The 24,207-nt window shown below is 35.5% G+C and overlaps 2 protein-coding genes and 1 pseudogene across 2 annotated transcripts in view; 1 reads left to right on the top strand and 2 right to left on the bottom strand.

Annotated features, from left to right (window-relative positions):
* The window catches only part of LOC126753785 (lachesin-like), a 521,130-nt pseudogene that overhangs the window by 74,016 nt on the left and 422,907 nt on the right, over nt 1–24,207 (top strand).
* Nucleotides 1–24,207, bottom strand: part of LOC126753770 (opioid-binding protein/cell adhesion molecule homolog) — a 301,684-nt gene that overhangs the window by 253,524 nt on the left and 23,953 nt on the right. The window lies entirely within an intron of this gene.
* Nucleotides 1–24,207, bottom strand: part of LOC126753775 (protein CEPU-1-like) — a 47,062-nt gene that overhangs the window by 7,379 nt on the left and 15,476 nt on the right. Inside the window, exons 3-7 of the mRNA XM_050465483.1 lie at nt 22,716–22,874; nt 17,118–17,246; nt 12,022–12,171; nt 6,451–6,540; nt 5,976–6,122 (exon numbers count right to left, since the gene is read on the bottom strand). Coding sequence (XP_050321440.1) covers nt 5,976–6,122; nt 6,451–6,540; nt 12,022–12,171; nt 17,118–17,246; nt 22,716–22,874 — 675 coding nt within the window. The remainder of the gene's footprint in view (nt 1–5,975; nt 6,123–6,450; nt 6,541–12,021; nt 12,172–17,117; nt 17,247–22,715; nt 22,875–24,207) is intronic.

Genomic DNA, 24,207 nt, shown 5'->3' with positions numbered 1-24,207 from the left:
ATTCTGTTAAAGAGATATTTTGTCTTGACCTCGTTTATAATTCTGGAGAATAATATCTATATTATCGGCGCACATTAGCAGCTGTACACCCTTATAGAAGAATGTATCTTCTCTATCTAAACCCGTTTACGTATGGGACGGCTCGGAGAGGTACTTTCTGATCCTGACGAAGTTTAAAATAATAAAGGTTCGTTTCAAATCATTAATCTTACTATGTATACCTTGAGGTAAATTTCGCCGGAAGTAAACATGAATAAGATAATATAATAGATCCTATATGCTATGCCGTCTGTTTATCTGACAGTATATTGTCGTTTAGACCTTCAGATTTGCACACGTCCTTTCTCCGCTTGAAACTGCATATTTGTTGGAACTGTCAATACCGGACCATACAAACTGACTGGTGTGAAAAGTTATATCAAAGAATTTCTGCTAATATTATAGTACATTATTGAGCAACGCTACAATTCCCGGACATATTGTTCAAAACGGCTCAATGTAGCATTTATACCGAATAAAATAACGATAAAAGACTTTTATTAGTTTCAAATGTATTCATGTTACCATGTGATGTGTCTTTATTTCGGCACTTAAATCCAATAGTATATATTTGATTGTCACTGTGTCAAAGCGATCAACAATTTAGAAAATATTAAAAGATGCCTCTAAAAGCATACAGGACGTACTGTCTTTTGGTTAAAAATTTTCCTAACGCATGGATAAACTCAAGCTACTTGTCGCATAGTACCCGGACTACTGCAAGCTGAAAAAGCACTTATACGACATGAGCCTAGCTTCTTGCTCAAATCGTAAAATGGAGCTTGAGGCCCCAGAACAATTGTTAATTGACTTCATAGAAGTCTGAAGGTGCAGGATAAAGGCTCCTGAATCCATGTTAAAACCAACGCACACATATGAAATAAATTTCGAAGAAACAATATATCTTTCTATTTGGACAAGGAAATCAAAGAACTGGAGTTGGCAAAAGACATCGTTTTTACATATATAAACTTAGATATTTTTTTAAAAATATGAAAACTTTGATTTATACTTTTTTATAAAGTCTTCATCAAGAACTTATAATAATTTGATATCTTTTATGTCAGTGTTATTTCTCAGCAGCGCAGGCATTTCCACAAAAGCTAAATTCATTTTAGTAAACGCATTTTGCAAGATGTCATTTAATTAATTCGAAGTTCTACATACTACTTCTTTGCTAGAGCAAATCAATTGATAACAGTATTCGGAAAATACGGAGAAATTTGAGACCAACAAAGTACGAACTCTGAGAAAATATCACAAGAGCTCGCAACACACAGGTCAAAATGTAGCTCTGAATGTACTCATATATAATAATGGGTGATCCATTTCGAGGTTCCCTCCTTTTTTAAAGAAAATCATAGGAAATTCAAATTTAATTGGGAATGTTTATTATTACCCGAAAGAACATTTTTTGGCATTAATTTCTTAAAAATTATCTCCTTCAATGGTCCATCCGTTGAGTCCAATTTTCAAAATATCATTTGAGGATGTCGACTGGTAACTGGAAAATGAGACGCGTAATGTTTTGCTCCAAAGCTTGAATCGAAACGGGATTGTCCGCATAGTTTAGACTTTATATAACCCCCCCCCAAGAAAACGTATTACGATGTGACATCACATGTTCTTACTGGTCAATCGACCGGCTCAAAACGTGAAATTATCTGCTCACCAAAGTGTTCTCCCAATAAATCAATTGATTGATACAATGTGTGGAAAGAGAAGCCGTCTTGTTGAAACCAAATATCGCGATATGGCGAGCTTCAATTTTAAATGGTTGGTTATCGTGGCGCGATAGGGGTAGCCATTTACGGTTACGTTCTCACCGGCATCATTTCCGAAGAAATGTGGACCGATAATTCTGTCAAAAAAAGGCTATTGAAAGAAGTACATCTACTTGGATCACCCATTATATATATATAAGTCAATGTTCGATGAAAGCTTAGTAAAATGTAAAAATCAAACAAAGCCAGCTAGCTTAAAGAAAAGAGATGCGAAAAAGAGTGCAAAGAAGCAATCATATAAATTGAAAATAAATAGTGGAAAATGCATGTGTCTACCTCAAAATCCTTTAACATTACAATATTGGCAAATCTTGCATACGTATCCCAGTCTACATTGGCAGTTGAATGCCTTTTTCATCATGTAAGCAGGCAAATACATCTGTAGACAGTTCTAACAAGAGAAAAAGTAAATTTCGGCTGCTACCGAAGCTATTTAATTTTTCACAGATACTTTTGTCATAATATAATAGAGTAGGAAAAAAATTTTATGTTGGTTTTGATCGGCCAGATGGTGTGACAGCTTTATGTTATACGAGTAGCAGTCTAACCTAAACAATGTCGTTGCAGATTATAGCGTTGCCTTAGAAAAAAATCAGCGCCAAATTTAGTGAAGATGGGGCTACATCAGTTCACTTGCATGACTGCCGATTGGACTTTGGAGTGAAATGATGGAGCCAATTTCATCCATCAACTCGTTCTTGTTTTTGGTCAAAAGTGAGCTCGAGATATCTTTAGAGTACCTGCTATATCGAACAACTTCAGTTTACGATTACACAAAATTATTTTGTGCACTTTTTGGATGGTTTCGTTGGTAACAACCTGTTTTTGGGGCATCCACAGTGTTCACCGTATTCGACGCTCATTTTACTACATCTAAACTTAGAATAACAATTCTTTAAAGTTAATTTTTCTGGTACAGTATTCCGAAACTCGTTATCAGGTCAAGCTTTTACATTAACAATAAATTTATTCCATCAAAAAGCAATAGTTTATCAACACGTATAATTCCTTTTTAACAATTTTTTTTCTCAACAACAAAAGTTGCTTCACTCAAAATGGTATAATTCACAAACTAAAGATCCGACAGTTGTCAAATTAATATATGCGCCTTTTGAAAGTCAGTGCTAGATAAAAATCATATCGATTTAATTTTAGTGGCACCATTTATGTGTCACACCGTGGACTTTTCAATTGGACTGTTATTCTTGGAAAAGTGTGTCCTTTACTGTATATTTTATTGAGTCTCCAGAGTTTTCTTCTAGTTATAACAAACTTCGTAGTATACTTTGCGTACCCTGTTCCAAGTATAAAAAGGAAACTCCCTACATGTCTTTCACTTACGCAATTGGAGCGGTATACTTTTGCTTTATCCAATTGAAATTTATAATTTACGCTTATTTATGTGCCCCCACATAACTTTATGCTTATCTTGCTAGTCTGCCTGATTCGCAAAGCGCCAGCTGCAATTGCCCGCATGCAAACGCATTTCCTGAAATTTTCCCTTCCCCTTTGCGAGGTGAGCGATATTGACAGGCACAATTGTATCTGACATCTTTTGTTGGTGTTTTTATAGCGTCGAGTGTGGCATAAAAAAAGAGAGCAGTCACCAGCCACCCGAGAGGTGTATGTGCTGACACCTCAAGTGGCATAATCGTTTGTCATATTGCCATAGTGGAAAGTGTGGCGCTGTTGTTGAATGCAAATGGTGTGCACAAACATTGAAACTAAAGATATCGATTAAAAATATGTTTGAAATAAATGCAAAATATATTTATGTTGCTTGTGCGTTTATTTTCTTACAATAGTTTGGGGAATACATGAAATCAAAAGGAACAAGCGTTTGTTGTCTTCTTTTATAAATATAAACCCAGTATTCCCAACTTTAATGGTTTAAAATGTTTAAAAGAGTGTTTCTCAATTGAATCGGAAGGAAAGTGTATTGTGGTTAGAATATTTTAAGTCGACGGTGTCGACTAATGTCTAGCAGTTGAATAGCAACTACATTTTCAAATATCTCCAAACAAAAGGAACCGCTATCAACAGCTTATTTCTTTATTTGGCTTATTATATTCTAGTGGGCATTGGTAGGTTTCTATGGACAACTTCGTTTCTTTTATAAAAAGGTGAAAGATTCACGAAGAATTCTTTACTGAAAGCTCTAAATTATTAGTTTTAGGAACCAGTGCAGGTGCGCAAACCGTCACCCTTACTGGTCTCTCTTCGTTTTCACGTGGGCTGTCCCAATCGTAGCCTCAGACATTCTGAATTTATGTTTGTTGGTAGCAATTGTTAATAAAAAATATTGATGTCAATGTCCCATTTGCCGAGCCACTATTACAGTGGTATCAATTTCGTCTACTGTGTCCTGAAGAGGATGTAGGGTTGTTGCGCGGTTTCGTAGATTGCCCTAATTTTGGAGTCAGATCTGATCAGGAACGAGTACACTACTTTGGGGTAAACCAACACGTGTATGTCTTAGATCCATCTCAGCACCGCGGGAGCTGACATTTATTTTACTTGTAGAAGTTTATTTTGCATAATAGGCCTAGGTGCCAGATTTTGTCAAATGCTTGGCGGACATTAAGCAAAACTACGCAACAGTATATTTAATTTCCATGGAATCAATTTTGAAGTGTTGTATTCCTTGGAATTGACCAATTATATATTGCAGCCTGCCCCAGCGGACAGCGGGTAGAATTTGCCCGCAGTAAAGCATGCATGTCGTAAAGGTGACTAAAACTCAGTATGCACAATCAAAAGATATTTAAAGTTCACCAGTCATTGAGTAAGCTACGTGTCTAACCGGAGACTTAAGGGCTCGTCTCAGTATGAAATTTTCTAGAAATCGATTTTTTTCTTACATTATCGAAAAGTATGCACTATAATATCCATTCTCTCAAATTTTGAAATCGAAATTCATATTATTACGGTCGTTTCAGCGTTTATTGTAGAAAGGGAAAGCGCTATGGAAGCTTTAATTTTTTGGTTTAAATCTTCCTTTTTTCCTACGAAAAACATTGTCAAGTTTCCCAAAAAAAAAACAAACAAAGCTTCCATAGTGCGACAGCAAATAACGTTAAAAATTTTCTCTTCAAATTGGAATTAGATATCTTCAAAATTCTTCCTTTGAGAGTGGAAACCGTTTTAAAAAACACCATTCTGAGATAAAAACGCCATTCTACAGATTAATAACCTTTTTGAAATTTTTGTGTTAGCCCAAAATTACGGCCACAATCGTGGACAACGTACGGGACCTTTTTTTACGTGTCACTACAACAATTTATTATACACCCAATAAACATACAGAGATAATTTTGTATTCGTCATAAATGTATTTATTTATAAAAAAATCGCGAAAATTAGTGATTTTTCGGAGAATCATACTGAGACGATCCATTAAATCTGGTACTACGGAGAGCAGTTAGCCCTAGAGTTCGCTCTAATCTGCTTATAGCGTGTCAGCCCTTTGGGGAGTTTCGAGGTGGCTATGGTTAAAACCAAAAGGGAGGCAGAATTGAAAATTCAGTTCAGTGTGGAATCGCACTGCGGCCGAGTGTCGAACCCACAGCAAGGCCGAAGTTTTAGGTTGGGCGCGAAGACGAACACGGTGGAAAAGTGTCAATTCCACCTGACCAATTGAAACCAAATAATACTTTCAAAAACCATATATTATTTGGGGCGCTGATCAACGCATTGTTTTGATCTATGTGTTTTTGAGCACCGTGGGGTGAGGACATCGTCACCAGGTACTCATGTAAAAACGCAACGACTGTTGTACCATGAACCCTTCTGAAGACAAACTGGTAATACGTAATGAGATGTTTCTCCGCCAGCAGAGGCAAAAGACTGCGCGATAAAATCTTTAGAATATTTTCCAAGAAACCGGTTAACCGGGATACAATTATATCAGAATATTTTCTTTGTACTGCTTATAATTTTCCAGTAAATATTCATATTGACTTAGCTCTCCAGCAATACCGATTAATGTCGATAAGAATAGATAAGATTATGTTTCCTGTTGGAGTTTTAAATTAGTATTTAAAAAAAATATAAAAAAATTTGTTTACATTTTTCTTAGATCTATTCTTATAACGCCGTCTTCTAGAAAGTAAAAATATCGAATGATGTATCATCTCTCTCTTATGTACTCACATTGAATATGCTTTAGCCCTGTGCCGTGATCTTGTGAATTCCATAAGCTCGATGTGGCACCAATATAAATATTGTTCAAAGATGATGACGATGAAATATCTGAAACATTCGTTTTTGTGCGGTGAATTTTTTTACTGAAACGTTGACCTATTTTGCCGACGCATGCCATTTGAGTTGTTGTTGTCATTTTAAAAGAAATAAAATAGACATATGTATGTAATAAAATGGCTGAGAATATTGATATATATAATAAGTAGTGTCTTTTACGTAAACCTCATGTAACTTGTACTAACATACACTCCAATAAATCGAGAAGCATTGCTATGGAATAATAACATAAATGGGAGAAGTGGATATGTTAAGTTGTTGGAAGTCCCCCAAGGTAAGAAATTAATTTAAATGTAGGAAACAAATTATGTTTGAGTAAAAATTTGAATTAATTTATATTTGTTTGATCTATTGCTTTTACACACACCTTTGTTGTTGTATTTCGCAACCACTACTGGCACGGTATTTAGAGCCACCGTGGGTGCTAATGTGGTTACTGTCGTTGTTTGCGGAATATCTGCAATGAAAAATGAGAAAATATAGAACAGAGGCAAGAAGAGTGAAAAAGAGTAGAGTGTAGTATAATATATGACTTGAATTAGAAGTTGCATAATTTCACTTTACAGTATTTAAGTAAGTGAAAAAATTTATTAAACATTACATACGTTCAAAAAGTTTTTATGATATTTTGATGTTAGATTCTAAGAAATATTTTGAATTGAATTAACTGGTAATAGTGTTTAGTAAAATTATAAAAAATTGGAAATATGAAAATTTTTGTGTTAAATAATTAGAACACAACGTAGAAAATATTTGTATAATACGAAAGTTAAAGTTGCGCATTCCTCCTCACAACAATAAAATAGAACCAGTTGGGAAATACATGCAACCAGTAATTAGAGCAATTTATAATTACTCTACTTCAATAAAACGAAAATATAGTAACAAACGTACCACAGAAAATCTTTTTGGAAAATAATTCATTAATAAAGGGGGACCTATTTCGAGGTTCCCAACATTTTTAAAGAAAAACACAGAAAGTTCTAATTCAATGGAGAATTTCAATTATAAGTAATTCGAAAGACCATTCTTCGTCATTTATTTTTTGAAGATCATCTCTCTCAAATATTGACCACGGCTACGTCTCAAATAGTCTATTCGCTGAGTCCAATTTTTGATGACTCGCTCTATCATTTCAACTAGTAACTATCGAATGTCATGCTTGAAGTTTTGCTCCAAGGCCTGAATCGAAGCGGGATTGTTCGCATAGACTTAAGACTTTACATATTCCCACTGGAAAAAACGGGATAACGGTATGATATTACACGATCTTGGTGACCGACCGGCTCAAACCGTGAAATTATCTGCTCACCGAAGAGGTTTGTCTATAAATCCATTGATTAGTGTGACATGTGGGAAGTGGCGCCGTCTTGTTGAAATCAAATGTCGTAGAGATCAAGAGCTTCAATTTCATGTGTCAAATAGTCGGTTATCATGGCGCGATAACGGTCGCCGTTGACGGTGACGTTGTTACCGGTATCATTTTCGAACAAATATGGACCGATGATTTCGCTGGCCCACAAAACCATACCAAACCGTTGGATTTTCTGGATTAAATGACACGACTCACGCGTTAACTGTCAAAAACCTCCATCCCCTATTTGGATCACCCGTTAATATAAATATTGACTTCTTTTGTATACATTGCGTGGATAACTTTTTTTTAAAAAATCAACCGTTGACGTTTCTAAACTTTTTATTAAAATTACTGGATATGGTCTATATAAAACAAAATGTTGAAGTTTTCTTTTCCTCTGGTTATGTGGTATGCTGTATTTAATCGCCAATATTTATTGTAGCGCGAGTTATGTGTGAAATACTGCGAACGTATTAATATATTTAAAATTTAACTCTCTAATTAACCAAAAAAAGCTCATGTAATCTTGAATGCAAAACTATTTTAATTAATAGTGCTTCTAAATATATCTCAGTTATGGTTTCAAACATTATGCATCTGTAAATATTTTTGTTTTAGTCTGGCATATAAATCAATTCAATTATTTGCAAACCGAAATCTTTTGATTTAATTTCTAACACCCAACTTAATAATTAACTACTACTTCAAAATTAGCCAACCACAAATCAACTTGACTATTAACCTAAGTGCCTAAAGCTCCTGGCCAACATACGAGTATCTGCAAAGTAGTACTTAAACACCTACACAAATGCTTTCTTGCTTATGGTTATATTGAAGTGTGGTTGTATAATACATGTGTACACCCTTGTTCAACTCCATTACAATTAGTGCCACATAAATTATGCAATACTCTTCGGTTGTTGTCAGATTAGAAACGGTGAAGGTATGCTTAGAAATGAAGAAGCCGAGAAATTCACCAAAAATCACAACTTTGTAAGCAAGCACCTATTGCATACACTAAGAAATCTAAAAAGGAGCAGAGCACTCTTCGACTATATCTTATGGAATTGATGGAATATCCGTCTACTTTATTGACATAGACACCACCATTACAATAGCGAAGCCAGATCCTTTGTCTTCTACGCCTGATCTTTCCAATGAAGTGGAGGCTTTCCTCTTCCTCTGCTTTCCCCGGCGGGTACATCGTCAAATACTCTGAGAGTTGTCAATTCCGTCGTACATCTCGTACAGCTCATCGTTTCAGCGACTGCGGTACTCGCCGATGCCAATTCGCACAAGACCATAAAGCTTCCGCAGAAGCTTTCTCCCGAAAGCTAACATCGACTCTTCAGATGTTGTGTTCGTCCATTTTTCTACACCACATAGCAAGACGAGAAGAATTAGAGACTTATACAGTTTAGTCTTTGTTCGTCGAGAGAGAAGTTTACTCGGCAAGAGTTACTATTATGCGTTGGACTTCAAGGCTGAAGTTGTCGTTGTTGTTAATACTGGTTCGCGAATGCAACGACTGTCTTGAAATCTGCTGCTAGTCGCCGAAGAATCTTCGTCAAATTTTCGACCAGTTCTTTAAACCTTCGTACTCACGCTTTACGGCTTCTCTCTTGTTTTGTTTGCAGATGCGCCTCGCTTACCTTTTTGACTTTCGGTATCTATCCCATCCCGCACGTGTTATGGTCAGAAAATCTAGTCTGTTGTGATTGCAGCTTCTTGCCGTCGAACCTTCTCTGCGATTGTTGATTTAAGTTTTTTGCTGCACAGAGGAAGGTGGGTATCTACGCTGCAACAAAACAGTGGTTCGAGTCAAATACTGGAAACGTGTCTTCCGTCTATCACAACATGATCGATCTGGTTGGTGGCTTTCCTATGGTGGAATCTAGTACTGCAGAAACCCAGTGCACAACCCTGGAGATGGATAGTTTGTCCTCTCATTTTAGCTCGCTTTCAAACGGATATTCCTTTGGTTACCCAAGTGTGCTCCTTGAGCCATATGTAAAATAATCGTTTCGGGCCACTTCCTAGCGAAAGGTGCTCCGACAACTTTCCTCACTTGACTGAACTTCTACGCATGGCTCCATCCTTCTGATGAAATACTAAGTCTGTTCAGTTATTCACACTTTTTATACACTTTTTCATATATTTGAAACAACCGTCGAATCACTTTTGCAACACAGTTTGAGGTATGTTCAAAACATGCATTCTAAACGCATCAGCTGTTTATTAAAGTGTCGAAAAACCTTAATTTCTTAATTTTTTTTTCGTACAGCCATAAAAAGATAAGATTCTTCTTCGGTGTTTGGGTCTCCTGATTTCTTGAAAATGGTTGCTGTGTACCACTAAAAATTGTATATGCGACGTGTCCAGTTTAAAAAAAAGGCAACTATTTGTTGGAAGTGTTTTCAACTATTGTTAGATTCAGTTCAACTGGAAACACCCATAAACTCGATTGCTGTTTACTTTCGAACACATACATAACATATAAATCCACAATTCATAACCTTTTACATTGTCAAAACGGTGCTTCGAAGTATCGCTATCGTATTTTTTAAAACATTTCTCTAGACCAATCGACACAACCTTTTTTTGAACGAATGACAAGTTGTGTAGGATCTAAAGTGAAAAAAAAATAAATCTCGAATATATGTTGGTTCCACTATATCTTCCATTTTTTGACTCAGATGAATATTTTGAGTTACTGTAAATAGCACATGTAGCGCTCGACAAGTTTCAAACTTTACGATACAATTGTAAGTTGCCATATGGCGACACTAGGGTTGCTAAGTCCCAAAATATAAAAGGAAAACTACCTAAGTAAATACTTAAAAGTTTTTTATCACCATAACTATTTTTGACAAAATTTCGGCTTAATATCTGGTCTTCGAAGTGTAAAAATATTATATTTTCACCGTCCCTCTTTTTTCAATGTCCTAATTGTCGATGACAGTACACATATCAAAATAACACGCCTCTTCTCTATAATGTGTCAAGCTCATTTTCTGCTATGGTTATATATTTGTATTTTGTAGATGGGTAGATATGATCGACGCCCTCGAAAATGGCTTCAATATACCTGACTACCTCAGGGCTGTGGTGCGGAGCTACCTAAGTAACAGGAAACTGCTGTACGAAACTAAAGAGGGACCACGACAAAAAGCAGTGACGTCAGGGGCAGCACAAGGATCCATTCTAGGCCCAGACCTGTGGAACATCAGTTATGACGAAATATTAAAACTAGAAATGCCAGATGAATCGTATCTAATTGGCTATGCGGACGACATTGCAGCAGTAATCACAGCGAGGGATACAGAAGAAGCGAGAAGAAAACTGAACCAGGTCATGATACGGACGCAAGCATGGCTCGACACACACAGCCTCCAGCTCGCTACGGAGAAAACTGAGCTACTGCTGCTAACAAACAAGCACATACCTCTGGAGATAAGCATGCACACGACTGCGGATATTCTTAGGACAAAAAAGGCAGTTAACTACCTAGGCGTAAGACTGGACCCCAGACTAACCTTCTGGGCACAAATCCAGCACGCCGCAGGTAAGGCAGCGAAGAACACGTCTCAACTGAGCCGATTAATGGCTAACATAGGAGGCCCCAGCCAAGGAAAGAGAAAGCTCCTAATGTCGACGACAATCAGCGTCCTACTATACGGAACCGAAATCTGGGCAGACGCGCTTAAAAAGGAAAACCGGCGTAAGGCAGTGGCCAGAGTATACCGCACCGCAGCCCTCAGAGTTGCATCAGCCTACAGAACAGTATCAGGCGACGCAATATTAGTTATAAGCGGCAATGCTCCAATCGACCTACTGGCATATGAAAGGAAAAAGCTGTGGGAGCTAAAGAAATCACCCGGCAATAACATGGGCGCAATTCAACAAATAAGGAAAGATACGATAACATCATGGCAACAAAGATGGGAGAATGAAAGTCGCGGCAGATGGACGGCCAGGCTGATAAAAGACCTAGATTTATGGACAAGTCGTAAATTCGGAGAAGTAGACTTTTACACAACTCAGCTGTTATCCGGCCACGGATACTTCAAAAAGTACCTCTACAGAATGGGAAAAGTCGAAGAGCCGTCATGCCCATACAACGACGCGACAGAGGACGACGCTGAACACACATTCTTTGAATGTGAGCGCTGGCAAGGAGAACGCACCGTCGTAGAAGGCCTGGTCGGGCCAATAAACGCTGACAATGTAATCAGCGTCATGTTGGAGAGCGAAAGAAACTGGGGGATTATCCAGAAATACGCAGCAATCGTGCTATGCATCAAAAAGCGGAACGCAGGTGCGCAGATGTAAATCTCTCAATGAGAAAAATGGAACGCCACCCTGAAGTAATGCAAACGCGGTCCCAGGGTGGGCGACGGTTCCTTAGAGGGGGGTTTTTAGTGACCTGCAAGTGGCACATACCGCTGCTGTGACGATAGCACCGATGATGCGGAAGGCATTTTCCACCCCCTCGCCCGCAAAAAAAAAAAAAAAAAAATAAAATATATATATTTGTATTTGTGTAAGAATATTTGTTTTTCATATTCATCGTTCACTTACGATAGAGTTTAATTGTGCCATCCGTATCACCAAGAGAATTCTTCGCCACACAACGGTAAGAACCGAAATCTGATATGTCAACATCTTTTATGGTTAACCGCATAGTTATTTTGTAGCCACTTTCAAAAGCTTCGGATGCAAAGTGCTCCCCTGTAAATTAAAATCATAACATGATGTGATAAAAAGATATACATATGTATATGTAAGCAACATTGTGTGTTTATGCTTATGCATATGAAAACTCATAAATCTGGATGCGATAATACATGTTTCCTAACAATATATGATATGGAATTTCTGAAAGTTTGGATGAGTTATAATTTGAAATTGACAAGGACTACAAGTCTGGTAGAACAATTGTCAAAAAAATATATTGAGCTTTCTGTACAGTGAAACACAAATATGACCATGAAGTACGCTTAGCTTTACTTAGAAAGTATAATGGGAAACAGGATTACGGACATAAATATGTAGTTAGTGTGGGCACCCATTATCTTCCTTATAGTTATGTTGTTACTGTCTGTTTTATCTACGTGGCTGTATATGATGATACGAGGTGGGGAAAAATGTATACCACAGATAAAGAGATGTCCAAATTAAACATCACTCATGAGAGAGGAATTGCTAAACGTCAAAACCTTCTGAACTCTGTTAACTGACAAGATTTATGAGGTTTTACGTTTAGCTTTGGAAAGACTGGATAGAAGTTCTAACAAAACTATATCTGAACAGTGTTATTTATTGCGTTGCATTTGCAAGTTGAATTCACTTTATTAAGTATTGAAAAATATTTTAATTTAATAATTGTTTACATATATTGAGGTTTAAGAAATCTGTTTAGTTCACATATGTTAAAAAAATTGCTTCCGTCCCGAAATGAACTAAACTTAATTCATTTCGAAATTTTAATTTATTTGAGTCGATGTGTGTCGCTCAATCACAAAAATGCATTAAGTTCTTGAATTTTCATCGACCTTATTTGCATATCAGTCCAAAATCACCACATAATATACACACGCATATTCATTAGGGTGAACCAGAAAACTAATATATCGAACATATTTTACTTGCTACTATTAACATTGAAACTTTGAATACTCAACAAAAACGTGTAAAAATTAAGCAATAACTTTTCCTTTGTAGGCATATAGTATTTTTACTTTTTATTTAACTACATTTTACTATAAAAGAACGACGGTTTAGTTTCTGGCTCTCCCTAATATAAATAGGAAAGCAAATCAGGAAATTAACATTTGCCTGACAGGCTTTATTTGCTGTAGTGTGTGCGAATCTTAACATGATGTATGCATTTATATGTATGTAGATTTAAAAACATACTAATTCACACTTTTAGCGAACTTCAGTATATTTTTATTCTGTTCATATACATACATTATATCTGAATCGTCATAAAAATATATGCAAGTACTTGTATAAAGGTGATCCATTTCAAAAGTTCCCACTTTCCCAAAGAAAAAACACAAAAACTTCAAATTTAATGGGAATTCTTTTTATCATTCGAAAGAATATTCCTTGTCATATATTTTTTGAACATTATCTCTTTCAAATGTTTGACGTGGCTTCGTCTCAGATTATCCATCCGTTGAGTCCAATTTTCGATGACAAAATCAAATCAGTATTGCCGGCATAGACATTACACATTACCACAGGAGAAAGTCTAACGGTGTGATATTACTCGATCTTGGTGGCTAACCAACCGGCCCAAAACGTGAAATTATCTGTTCACGAAAGTGTTCTCTCAGTAAATTCTTTGATTGATGCGATCTTGTTGAAACCAAAAATCGCTAAGGTATGATTTTTCATTGCAAAGTTGCTGGATAGAAATATATAATATGTGGTCCTCGATTACAACTCAGTGGAATAATTAGCCGAATGTTCTTTAAAATATTTGTTTTTCTTTCAAATATTACGAATTTATTTTTATCTCGTTCAGTCCTTTATTTCATTTGTCTGTCACTTAGGTTATGCGAGAGGTTAACTCAACCCTAAAAATACCTTTTCATTCAACCACTCACTAGCGGTTTTGTCATTTGATGTATTTGTCATCTCTTTTGCATATATATTAGTAGCTACGTATGTATGTATATACATTCTCGGACATATCACTTTTATTTTCGGAAACAACTCGGTGGCAATGCAATGTGCAGCCGTTCAGAGCGGATGCTTTTACGAATCGCAATCGCAGCGCTCACTGATGGACTGTGTCCATACCACTTTCTCCTTCTGTGTTGTTAACTCTCTTAGCAATTATTTTATAGCAGACGTATAGCACACACTTCTCATCCATAGTATATGGTATGTGGTAATGTTGTTTTTGGTGACTCTTCTCCCTTATTTGCACACATTCACTGACAGTTTGTCCAAGCATTTACTTGCTTTGATAACAATGATTGTTTGTTGGAATATATGTATATACACACATGTGAGTGTTGTTGGATATTTGTGTAAATGCGGTTGAAAAATGACTGACAAGAAGTTAATTAAACGTCCGTTGCACTTTGTGTTTCTATAGTTAACAACTACATATTTGGTAAAATGTTATTTCACAGAGCACTTAGCTTAAAAAAATACTATTTTGTTCACCTAATTCAAGTTAAAATTTATTAAATTAATTAAATCAACAAAGAGCAAAGTGTTTAAAAATTAAAAGAAAAAATAATTTTAAAATCCAGTTATTTTGTAATTAATTTTAAAATCCTTTCATTGTACTTACCCGGCACAATGATTGTATCATTTTTCGTCCAGTAATTGAGGAGGATGCAGTCATATGTAAAAGTTCACGCAAGTGATAAAAGTTCTCTGATCGCCAATCACTTGGGAGTGGCCAGAAACGATTCTTTTACACATGGCTCGAGCAGCTCACAACTTCCGGCCTTTGACCAAGTATCCTCTGGGTAACCTAAGAACATCCGTTCGAAGGCGAGCTAAAGTGAGAAGGCGAAAAATCCCCTACATAGGGTTGCGCGCTGGGTTTGGGACCCGCCACGTAAAAAGCCCCCCAATGAAAGATTACCAACTGCCTCGGATGAGAGAAAGTCCTCTCTCGACGGACAAAAGCCAAACTCTATAAGTCGCTCATAATTCCCGTCCTGCTATATGGTGCAGAGGCTTGGACGATGACAGCAACCGATGAGTCGACGTTACGAGTTTTCGAGAGAAAAGTTCTGCGAAAGATTTATGGTTCTTTGCGCATTGGCCACGGCGAATATCGCATTCGATGGAACGATGGGCTGTACGAGATATACGACGACATTGACATAGTTCAGCGAATTAAAAGACAGCGGCTACGCTGGCTAGGTCATGTTGTCCGGATGGACGAAAACACTCCAGCTCTGCTCCAATTAAGAAGAAGAAGAATTTATAGACTTCTGATACGCCTCCGACTAACACTCACGTGCTATGTTTTGGCCGGTGGCAGCACCGACTAGCTGATTTTGTATCCAAACAATTGGCGGAACTGTAAGAAAGTAGAAACATAAAAAATAAAAAGTTTTCCGTACAAGAAGTTGATTCTCATCGATCAGCTTATATGGACGCTGAGTGCTATTGTGGACCGATATCGACGGTCCCGTTGATAAACAACAACTTGTGGGGAAGAAAAGACGTGTGCGAAATATCAGGTCGATAACTTAAGAGTCTAAGAAATTGAAAGAGAGACGGATTGGGCTAAATCGACACAGGTTCATTGATCATTTATGTATATAACTTGTAGGGTCTCCGATGATTTCCAATAGGTGTTGCAAGTAACAATGGTATGGAAGCCAGATCTTATAGAAAACGCAGGCAGCTGGAAAGCTGGCAAGGAAACGGTCCTTTCCTACTAACATATTACAACATACATATTAAAGAAAGAAACCACCTTAGTTACGCCGGTCTTAACTCAGATCATGTAGGAATTTAAGAGTCGAAAAAACTTAACACGTAAGCGGGTACACCTAAAGATACCTGTATATTTTAATCCAACATAGAACCCCGTTCGCTTCGTGCGTTTTACTACTGGATAACTGGATTTTGAAGAAGGAGGCGCTGAGCTACTATTAGTTTTTGCGGTGCTGCAAGATTCTTTTTATCCAAAGCGGTTCACAAAAAGTCTGTTAAGCTCTTTGCCTTAGTAAGGCCTTTCCCTAGTTTTGTGGCTTTTACATAAATATAAAAATGTAATACCTAAGCAGTTTTCTATTAGCGACAAGGCGCTCTGTCAATTCATAAGATCTGATAACGGAGCTTTTTTTATGAGTTTCGTTGTCCCTAAAATTTATCGCTTTGCCTTTTAGAATATTATACTTGCGAGTTTATCTTTAGTTACTGATAGCTTTGAGCTCTTTAAGGCAAGCCACTAGTTGCCTCAACAGTTTTTAAACCATAATTGAGACTTCCAAATTTTTACAAGCAGATCATTTAGCCTTTGTACTCGTACAACAGTTCTCAAACAATAAGTTGCATTTGAAGTTCCTTCAATAGAATATGGGCGATAGGTGTAGTATTGACCCGATTTTATTTTTTTATATTATTAAGAGAAGCAGATGCTTTCTAAGTCTCATTAAAATACCAAAAACAATAAAAAACTATAAATGTTAACCGTATGTTTAAAAATCCTGATATTAGTTATAAGACAATTTTTTCCCAGCTTTTTTAAGAAAGCTCACATAATGGACAATATATGGGATTTATAGTATGCCGATAGTTCGAAAATCTTTCTAAAAGGTAAACGAGGACTGAGAAAATGTTAATCCGGCTCAACCCCTTTTTCTCTCTATGATCTACGATATACTTTCCTGCCCAGGAAAATGTGTACAAAATTTCATCAAGATATCTTAGTATCTACTCAAGTTACAGCTCGTACGAGTAGACAGACATCATACGCATTTCCAATTGCCTAGTCATCTTGATCATTATTACACCACAGCAATAATACACTTCGCAAATACGAAAGATTCCCTACAACAACTTGATTTCGAGAAAACCAGTGATAAATATTGATGAAAATTGATAACCATATCATGTGTAATATAACCATTTCTTGGTCTTTCCTTTAGCATAATTAATATGTAGTTAAATTTAGTAGATATACTTACAGTGCACCACTAGCATTACGCGCTTGCTGACCGTTGCCGGAATGCCATTCGAGGCGATGCATAAATACGCAACCATATTAAGGCGTTGTACTTTAGTGATCGTCAGGTAGGAACCATTGTACGCGATGACTAGAAAGTTAAAAGAAAAGAATAGGTGCTTTAAATACATAATATCAATTCTTTTTCAGTTCAGAAGCAAGGAATATTAAACATAAATTTTTAGAAGACAATTAATTAGTGAGAAATTTTGTGGGGACAGAAGGTTTAAAATATTATTAGTCGATTTGTTCATTATTTGAAATTTTAAAAATGTTAATATTCAACATAATTGATTCGAAATAATATCCTTTCAACATCTAAATTGCTTCCCCTATTTCTGTATGCAACTTTTTCAGTGTACATGGCGTATGAATAACTTCGTAATATCTAAGAGGTGTATTTGTGTTAAATTTGGAAAAAAACGATTTGTTGGAAATTTTGATAGTTTATACTTAAATAACAATACTCATATTTTAAAAAATATTTAAAATATTTTTTGGAATTATTGTCTTCTATAGTTTAATCAGCTCAATATTTTATTATTAATTGCGTTTTTCTCAAAATTAAATTTCTGCTACAAGTTAGCTGGAAATATAACTTCAAAGAATTTTCCGATCACACTGCTTGTTTTGCATGTAGATCTCTATGCAATAAACTCCGAATTTCTCGAAAATATAAAAGTTTTGGTAGGCCAACAACTGTATTTTTAAGCAAATTTCGAATATATTTTCAAAAACTGTCATTTGGTTAGCTTTTAATTGGTCAACAATGGTAGTAAAACTGGTGAAGTAGACCAAGCCTTGAGGATTAATAACAGTTTTTTTTCATTCTTTTCTTTAGAAGCATGGTGAAGACTGAAATCGCTAGAGTGATGTGGTTAATTTTTTGTGTAAAATACTTAATGATCATATTAACTACAGGTACAAGTCAGATAGTAGTTTCTTCGTTTAATATGGAGTTTTTCGGAACCTGTAATTAATTTGATAGAAATGCCACTAATTTGGCATGCAATAAGTTAACTAAATTTAATATACACACACGAAATTCATTTGAAATTGAATGCCAGCTGAAGCTACCGAAATTCGATTCAATATTCATAGAACTTTTCCAACAATAATTCCAAATTCATTTCGTTTGCAGTCACAATGTATGAAGACTGATTGCTCCGCAATTTTACATCATAAATTTGCATCCATCAAAAATGCAAAATCAAAAATAGTTGAATTCATTTCATAATTATATATGTCCTTTTCATTGGCGGGCAAATTACCCAGTTTTCGCCAATAACATTTCATCCACATGGTTTACATACGGAAATCAATTAAAAGACGTGCAATTTCCTGCAGAATACAATGAGCTTATGTAAAACAATTGTGTTGTGGAAAGTTTAGATGTGCGCTTGTAGTTGCTAGGATAAACATACTTACATAGTTTTGAAATAAATAGCTTCATGATTTTTTTGAATTTTGTTGCAATGTGCAGTTTTATAATATCTAAATTTCAGGGACCTCTTTTAGGATTAAAAATATATGTGTGAGTCTTTCTCATCTTTTGAGAACTGAAACGACTTTCAAAAGCTTCCCTTTAATGACATAACGCTTCAAGATAATATACAAGTAGTATAGATAAGTTAGAGAAACTATGAAAATATTTCTAAAGGAAGTTTTTTAGACTTTCCAATTTCGAAGAAATATCATAAAATACAAATAATTTAATTTTATTGCCAAGAATTTAGCTTTGTTATTAAATTTAGAAATTAAGATAAAACCATCAGAGTTACTACCACACCAAAACGAATATAACTATAACTATAAATTAATTTTTAAAAAATCCTTTACGGAGATATTTTTGAATATAAAGACTGTTGGAATATGAAAATATCTATTATATTTTAATTTTTGGACCAGAATACTTCCCTAATCCATTAGTCGTAAAAATGTAAAAATTAAATGTGTAATGACTACGCATCAAGTAAACTACTAAACCACATTTTCGTGTTTTAAATTCCAAAAAATGAATTAAACTAAATGTCAGAGAAATGAAAAATGCTGAACTTAACGCTTATTTCAATACGAAATTTGCTTCGTAATCAAATGACAAGCTGACACATTTAATTTTGGATTTGGATGCGCAATTTTTGTTGTCCGCAATTCCATTTAAAAAAATTTATTCTAATGTATTTAAATAGTTTTTTCTTTGTTTCAATCATTTCACTTTCAATTTTCATTTTTTCAAACCATATATGTATTTAGATATTACTTGCTATGATTACTATAGAAGCTACTTTCATCAGGCTGTCAAATTAGTGGTTAATCTAACTAATTATCTCACAATTTTGACGTCTTTTTGAATTATCCAAAAATTATATCTTATTTTATGTGTTATAACTGGAAACTGTTCTCTATAAGGAAAAGTCAACCATTTCTAAATTATAGGAATATCTACAAATTCTTGAATTCTTAATTTATTTTTCAAAATCTCCTCCCCTCAAAGTAATCTTTTTGGACCCCAACACACTTGTACCAATCTACTACTATGTACTAATCCTCGAAACAGTTCTTAAATTAAATTTTCTGAAAAGCCTTCAATGAGCGTTTAGTATCTTCAGATGACTAAAAAACGGTGTCCCAGAGCGGTCGTTTGAGTTTTCTGTATAGCCAGAAGTCACATGGAGTTCAATCAGGTGGTGGTAGCGTCACGATATTGGTTGAAAATTTAGAAAAATTCCTGAAGAATCAATGCAGCATCAGACGGTGCATTGTCGTGGTGCAAAAACCAAAGTTATCGGTCAAGATTTCGCCCTTTTTTATACTCTTGCAACCAGTTGCTACAGAGTATAAGAATTTTGTTCACCTAACGGTTGTAAGTATCACATAAAACTAATAGAGATATGAGGAGATACTTGGTATGAGGGTTCCTTAGTACAAAAAAAATACGAGTTCGTAGATGGGCATCGGCATTAACCGAAAACATATAAAGTAGTGTAACTATGCACTAAACTGAGATATAAAGCGGTAAAAAGAGAGGACTGCTGTAGCAAGGAGCACCTTTTGGCAAAAATTTTTTGAAAAAGTGGGCGTGGCCCCGCCCTCTGTAATGTTTAATGTGCATATCTCCTAATTCGCTGAAGGTACAACAACCGAATTCGCACAGCATGAAAATTACAGGAGTTCCTACCGACTGTGTGTAAATTGATGAAATCCGATGAAAACCCCGTTCACTCCCTATATAACTGTACTGTTCAAAACTACCAAAAGCTCGATAAATTAATAATGCGTCATAGACGTAAAATTTTTTCCCGGAATGGTATGAGAAAGCTTTATGGGAGCTGATGTGAAAATTGGACGATGAACGTGGCACAGACCACTTTTTGGAGAATTCCCATATCTCGGGACCCGATTAACCGATTTCGACAAAATTTGAAACAAGTTATTTTTTTTATATTCTTATGTCACGTTGCGAAAACGACGAAATCGGACAATAACCGCGCCTACTTCCCATATAAAAAAATTTTAAATACCACTTGATTCGTTCAGTTTCCAGTTCAAAAAGAGTTAATATAACGGGATTAAACTTTGCACGAATAATACCCTTAGTGTATGTCTGAGATATATAATTGAAATTCGTGGATAGTACTTCTCTGACAATGGTATGTCTGTATTTCAAAAATACGTTGAATCGGATCAATACTACCCTTAGTCCCCATATATCTAATATAAAGATAATCGAACTTCCGGGTGACTTTGCACCGCATATATCGGCCGATATGTAAGTTATCTCAATGAAAATGATCTAGCGTGTTTTACTCATAACAGCGTATCTTTGCGCCTAAAATAAATAAATCTGAGCGAAAACTTAACTTACCCCCCATATAACTAATTAGAAGGTGTTTTTTACATTCGACAGACTTTACTCTTATGATTAGTTTTTTAGTATTTGAAATGTTAATAGTTTGTGGTATTATGAAAAATAGATAAGATCTGGTCGATACTATCCCAACATCCATATACTACATACAGCGTTTGAAAAACTACGCTACTCTCGTAGCATTTCATTTTACTCTTGCTACCGCTCTCACTTTGTCGGGAGCCACAGCATAGCCTTAGCATAACAACGTAAAGTATGTGCTCTACTCTGCTCCGAGTTTTGTTAGGTAAAAAACTATAGCTGGAGCGGGAGCAAAAAATTAAATTCTGCGCTATGCTCTGGCGTAGCGGTAGCAAAAAATTGGGAGCGGTAGCACTGCAGATCTAATGAAAATATTCACGTGCTACAGCTCCCGCATGTGTTTGTGTTTTTTTTTCTTGTTTGCTATTTTCTGTCATAATATTTGAATTAATTGAATAATTCAAAAAAAAAAAAATTTTATGCAAATCATTTTGGCACTTGGTGCGTCAAGTGACTTTATAAATCTAAAATCAAATATTTTAAGATATATATTAATAAAGTGAATTAGATAATAATTGAATAACTTATACATTTTTTTTTCATTATGTAAAATATTTACCATTTTTATATTACCAAAAACATCATCTATTCCAAATGTATTACAATACTCAATTACTATGAATTTCCGCAATTAATTTTAACTACATGAACTTTCCCCCTTTTTATATACTTTAGGGTGTTTAGCAGTCTTTTACCTAACAAAACTCGGAGCAGAGTAGAGCACATACTTATGCAATGTTATGCTAAGGCAATGCTGTGGCTCCCGGCAAATTGAGAGCGGTAGCGATAGCATAGCAATAATTTTAGAAATTTTGCTGCTACGGAGTAGTAAATGAAAACCCTGACTACATATAATGATTTTTGTTTTTTGAACAAATCGTATGGACTGTCAGCATATGAGTAATATATAGTAAGGTATGGTATACATACAATTGCTTGGATTTCGATCCTCATGTTGACGTTTTACATCTTAAGGTATTTCCCTTTCTTTGATTCCTAGTTGCAAGAGTATAAAATGTTCGGTTGCACCCGAACTTAGCTCCTCCTTACTTGTTACAAATAGCTTTGCACGAACGCCGCTTAACACTCTAGTATTATTCCTTGTTGTTCCTTGGCCGGTCCGAAGGAATTCGGTGTGCCCCACACCTCGATAATCAAAGAAAACTGTCAATATAACGTTGCTTTTTGGCCTGAGGTGGTTTTTTCGGCTTCGGCTTCCCTTTCCAACGATATTCGTTGATCGCTTGTTTTCAGGTCGTTAACATACTTGTAGATCAAAGACTCATCGCCTGTAAATAATACATTTTTATGACATCCTATTAGTCGAAAAGCATTGTTTCACAGAGTGTAACGCAACATTGTTTCTTGAAAGAATTGAGTGATTTTGGAAACAATCGTTCTTTCACTTTTCTTAAGATCAAATGATCTTTCAAAATAGGTGTCGTCATATTGAAGTTGAATATTTGGCAAAAGTTTATTTTAACTCATGTTGTCATCTATCAATATTTCAAATTTTTCTCTACCAACAAATGTTCATTGAAATGGTGATTTTTAGAGAAAGCTCATCTTGGCATAGCTGTACTAAAATAGATATTTATTTACTTAACTCACCTTCGGTATTGTTGGGTAGTGGTATGGGGTCGCCACCTTCACGTTGCCACGTTATGGTCTGTGTTGGTGACCCAACTGCTGCACATTTCAGTGTTACGTTAGCGCCCTCTCGTATCACCATATCCGTGCTGGTGGGATAATCAAGGATATCGGGTGGAACTGCGTACGCGAAAAGCGAATACCGTAACAACAGCGAAACAACTAAAACAGTAATGGACCAAAAAGTCAGAATTGTGATATTGATGTTGCATTGTATTGCGTTGCAATCGTTGTTATGTTGTCCAGCGAACTCATCATGGTGGAGATCATCATGATGCAAAAATGCACGTGATTTATATGTAGCACCAGCAGTAGCAACTGCGTTGAAATGTTAAAATTTGCCAGCGGGCAGATAAGCGTGTCATGTTGGGAGGTTGTTATTGGCCAGTGACAGTGATTCAGTTTGTAATTGTTATTATTATATAAGGTAGGATGGCAAGAAAAGTTTAATAACATTCGGATTTTCCACGCAGTCAAAAACCATCACATTAAATTGTTGAGCGTTGTTTTTGTAAAAGACAAGAACAAGATTTTTGCAATGGGCAAAAAGGAAGAGAAGAGAACAAATGTTTTGTTGGTAAGATGTTATATATACATTAATATAATTATATATACATATACATTATATACATTAATAACTGTTATTTGAAATCTAAATGAGTATGCGCATCATTAATTTATCTAAATACAGTAAAATAAATTTCTGGTTACCATGAAACTTTACAGGAACCTCCCTGGGTCATCCTAAAATTTCAGTGAAATCGGTCTAGCCATTTTGGAGTCTATGAGGAACATAGATATAAAATTTCTCCTTTTCTTTTATATATGCAAAGAGATTAAAATTGGAGCAATAAACTCTGAACTGGTAAAATATATTAATTAAAATATTTTTAACACCCAGTTTACAACAGTGTCAGTCATTCCTAGGTATGGACAAGAAAAAACGATAGCTTCCTTCACGGGATCAAAACAAGAATACTTTTCACAAACATAAAAGATTCCTTACAAGCACTTTATACCGATCGAGTAGTTTGTATGGCAGTTATATGCTATAGTGATCCCATATGAAAAACTTTTTCGAAGATTACGCTTACCTTAGATAGTAATCCGTTCTTAAAGATACGTCATCAGATGAAACAGTTTTCCATAAGAAGACTTGATTCCGATGATTCCCTATATTCTATAGTTTTCGACGTCGGTGATTCCGACAAATTAGTAGCTTCTTCGGAATAAAAATACGTGTGCAAAATTTCAGATCGATATTTAAAAATTGAGATACTAATTTGAGTAAATACTAACTGACAGACAGACAGACGGATAGACTAACTGATGGTCATGTTTAATTCGACGTAGCTCGCCATACTGATCACTTATATATATTATATATTTAATGTTTAGGGTATAATAAAGTCAAATGTTTTGCTACACAAGTTTTGGTCTGTACATAGGAGTA

This window comes from Bactrocera neohumeralis, chromosome 3 (assembly GCF_024586455.1).
Source record: "Bactrocera neohumeralis isolate Rockhampton chromosome 3, APGP_CSIRO_Bneo_wtdbg2-racon-allhic-juicebox.fasta_v2, whole genome shotgun sequence".
NCBI lineage: Eukaryota > Metazoa > Arthropoda > Insecta > Diptera > Tephritidae > Bactrocera > Bactrocera neohumeralis.
The sequence above is the reverse complement of the archived record's forward strand: the minus strand, read 5'-3'. Positions and strand labels throughout refer to the sequence as shown.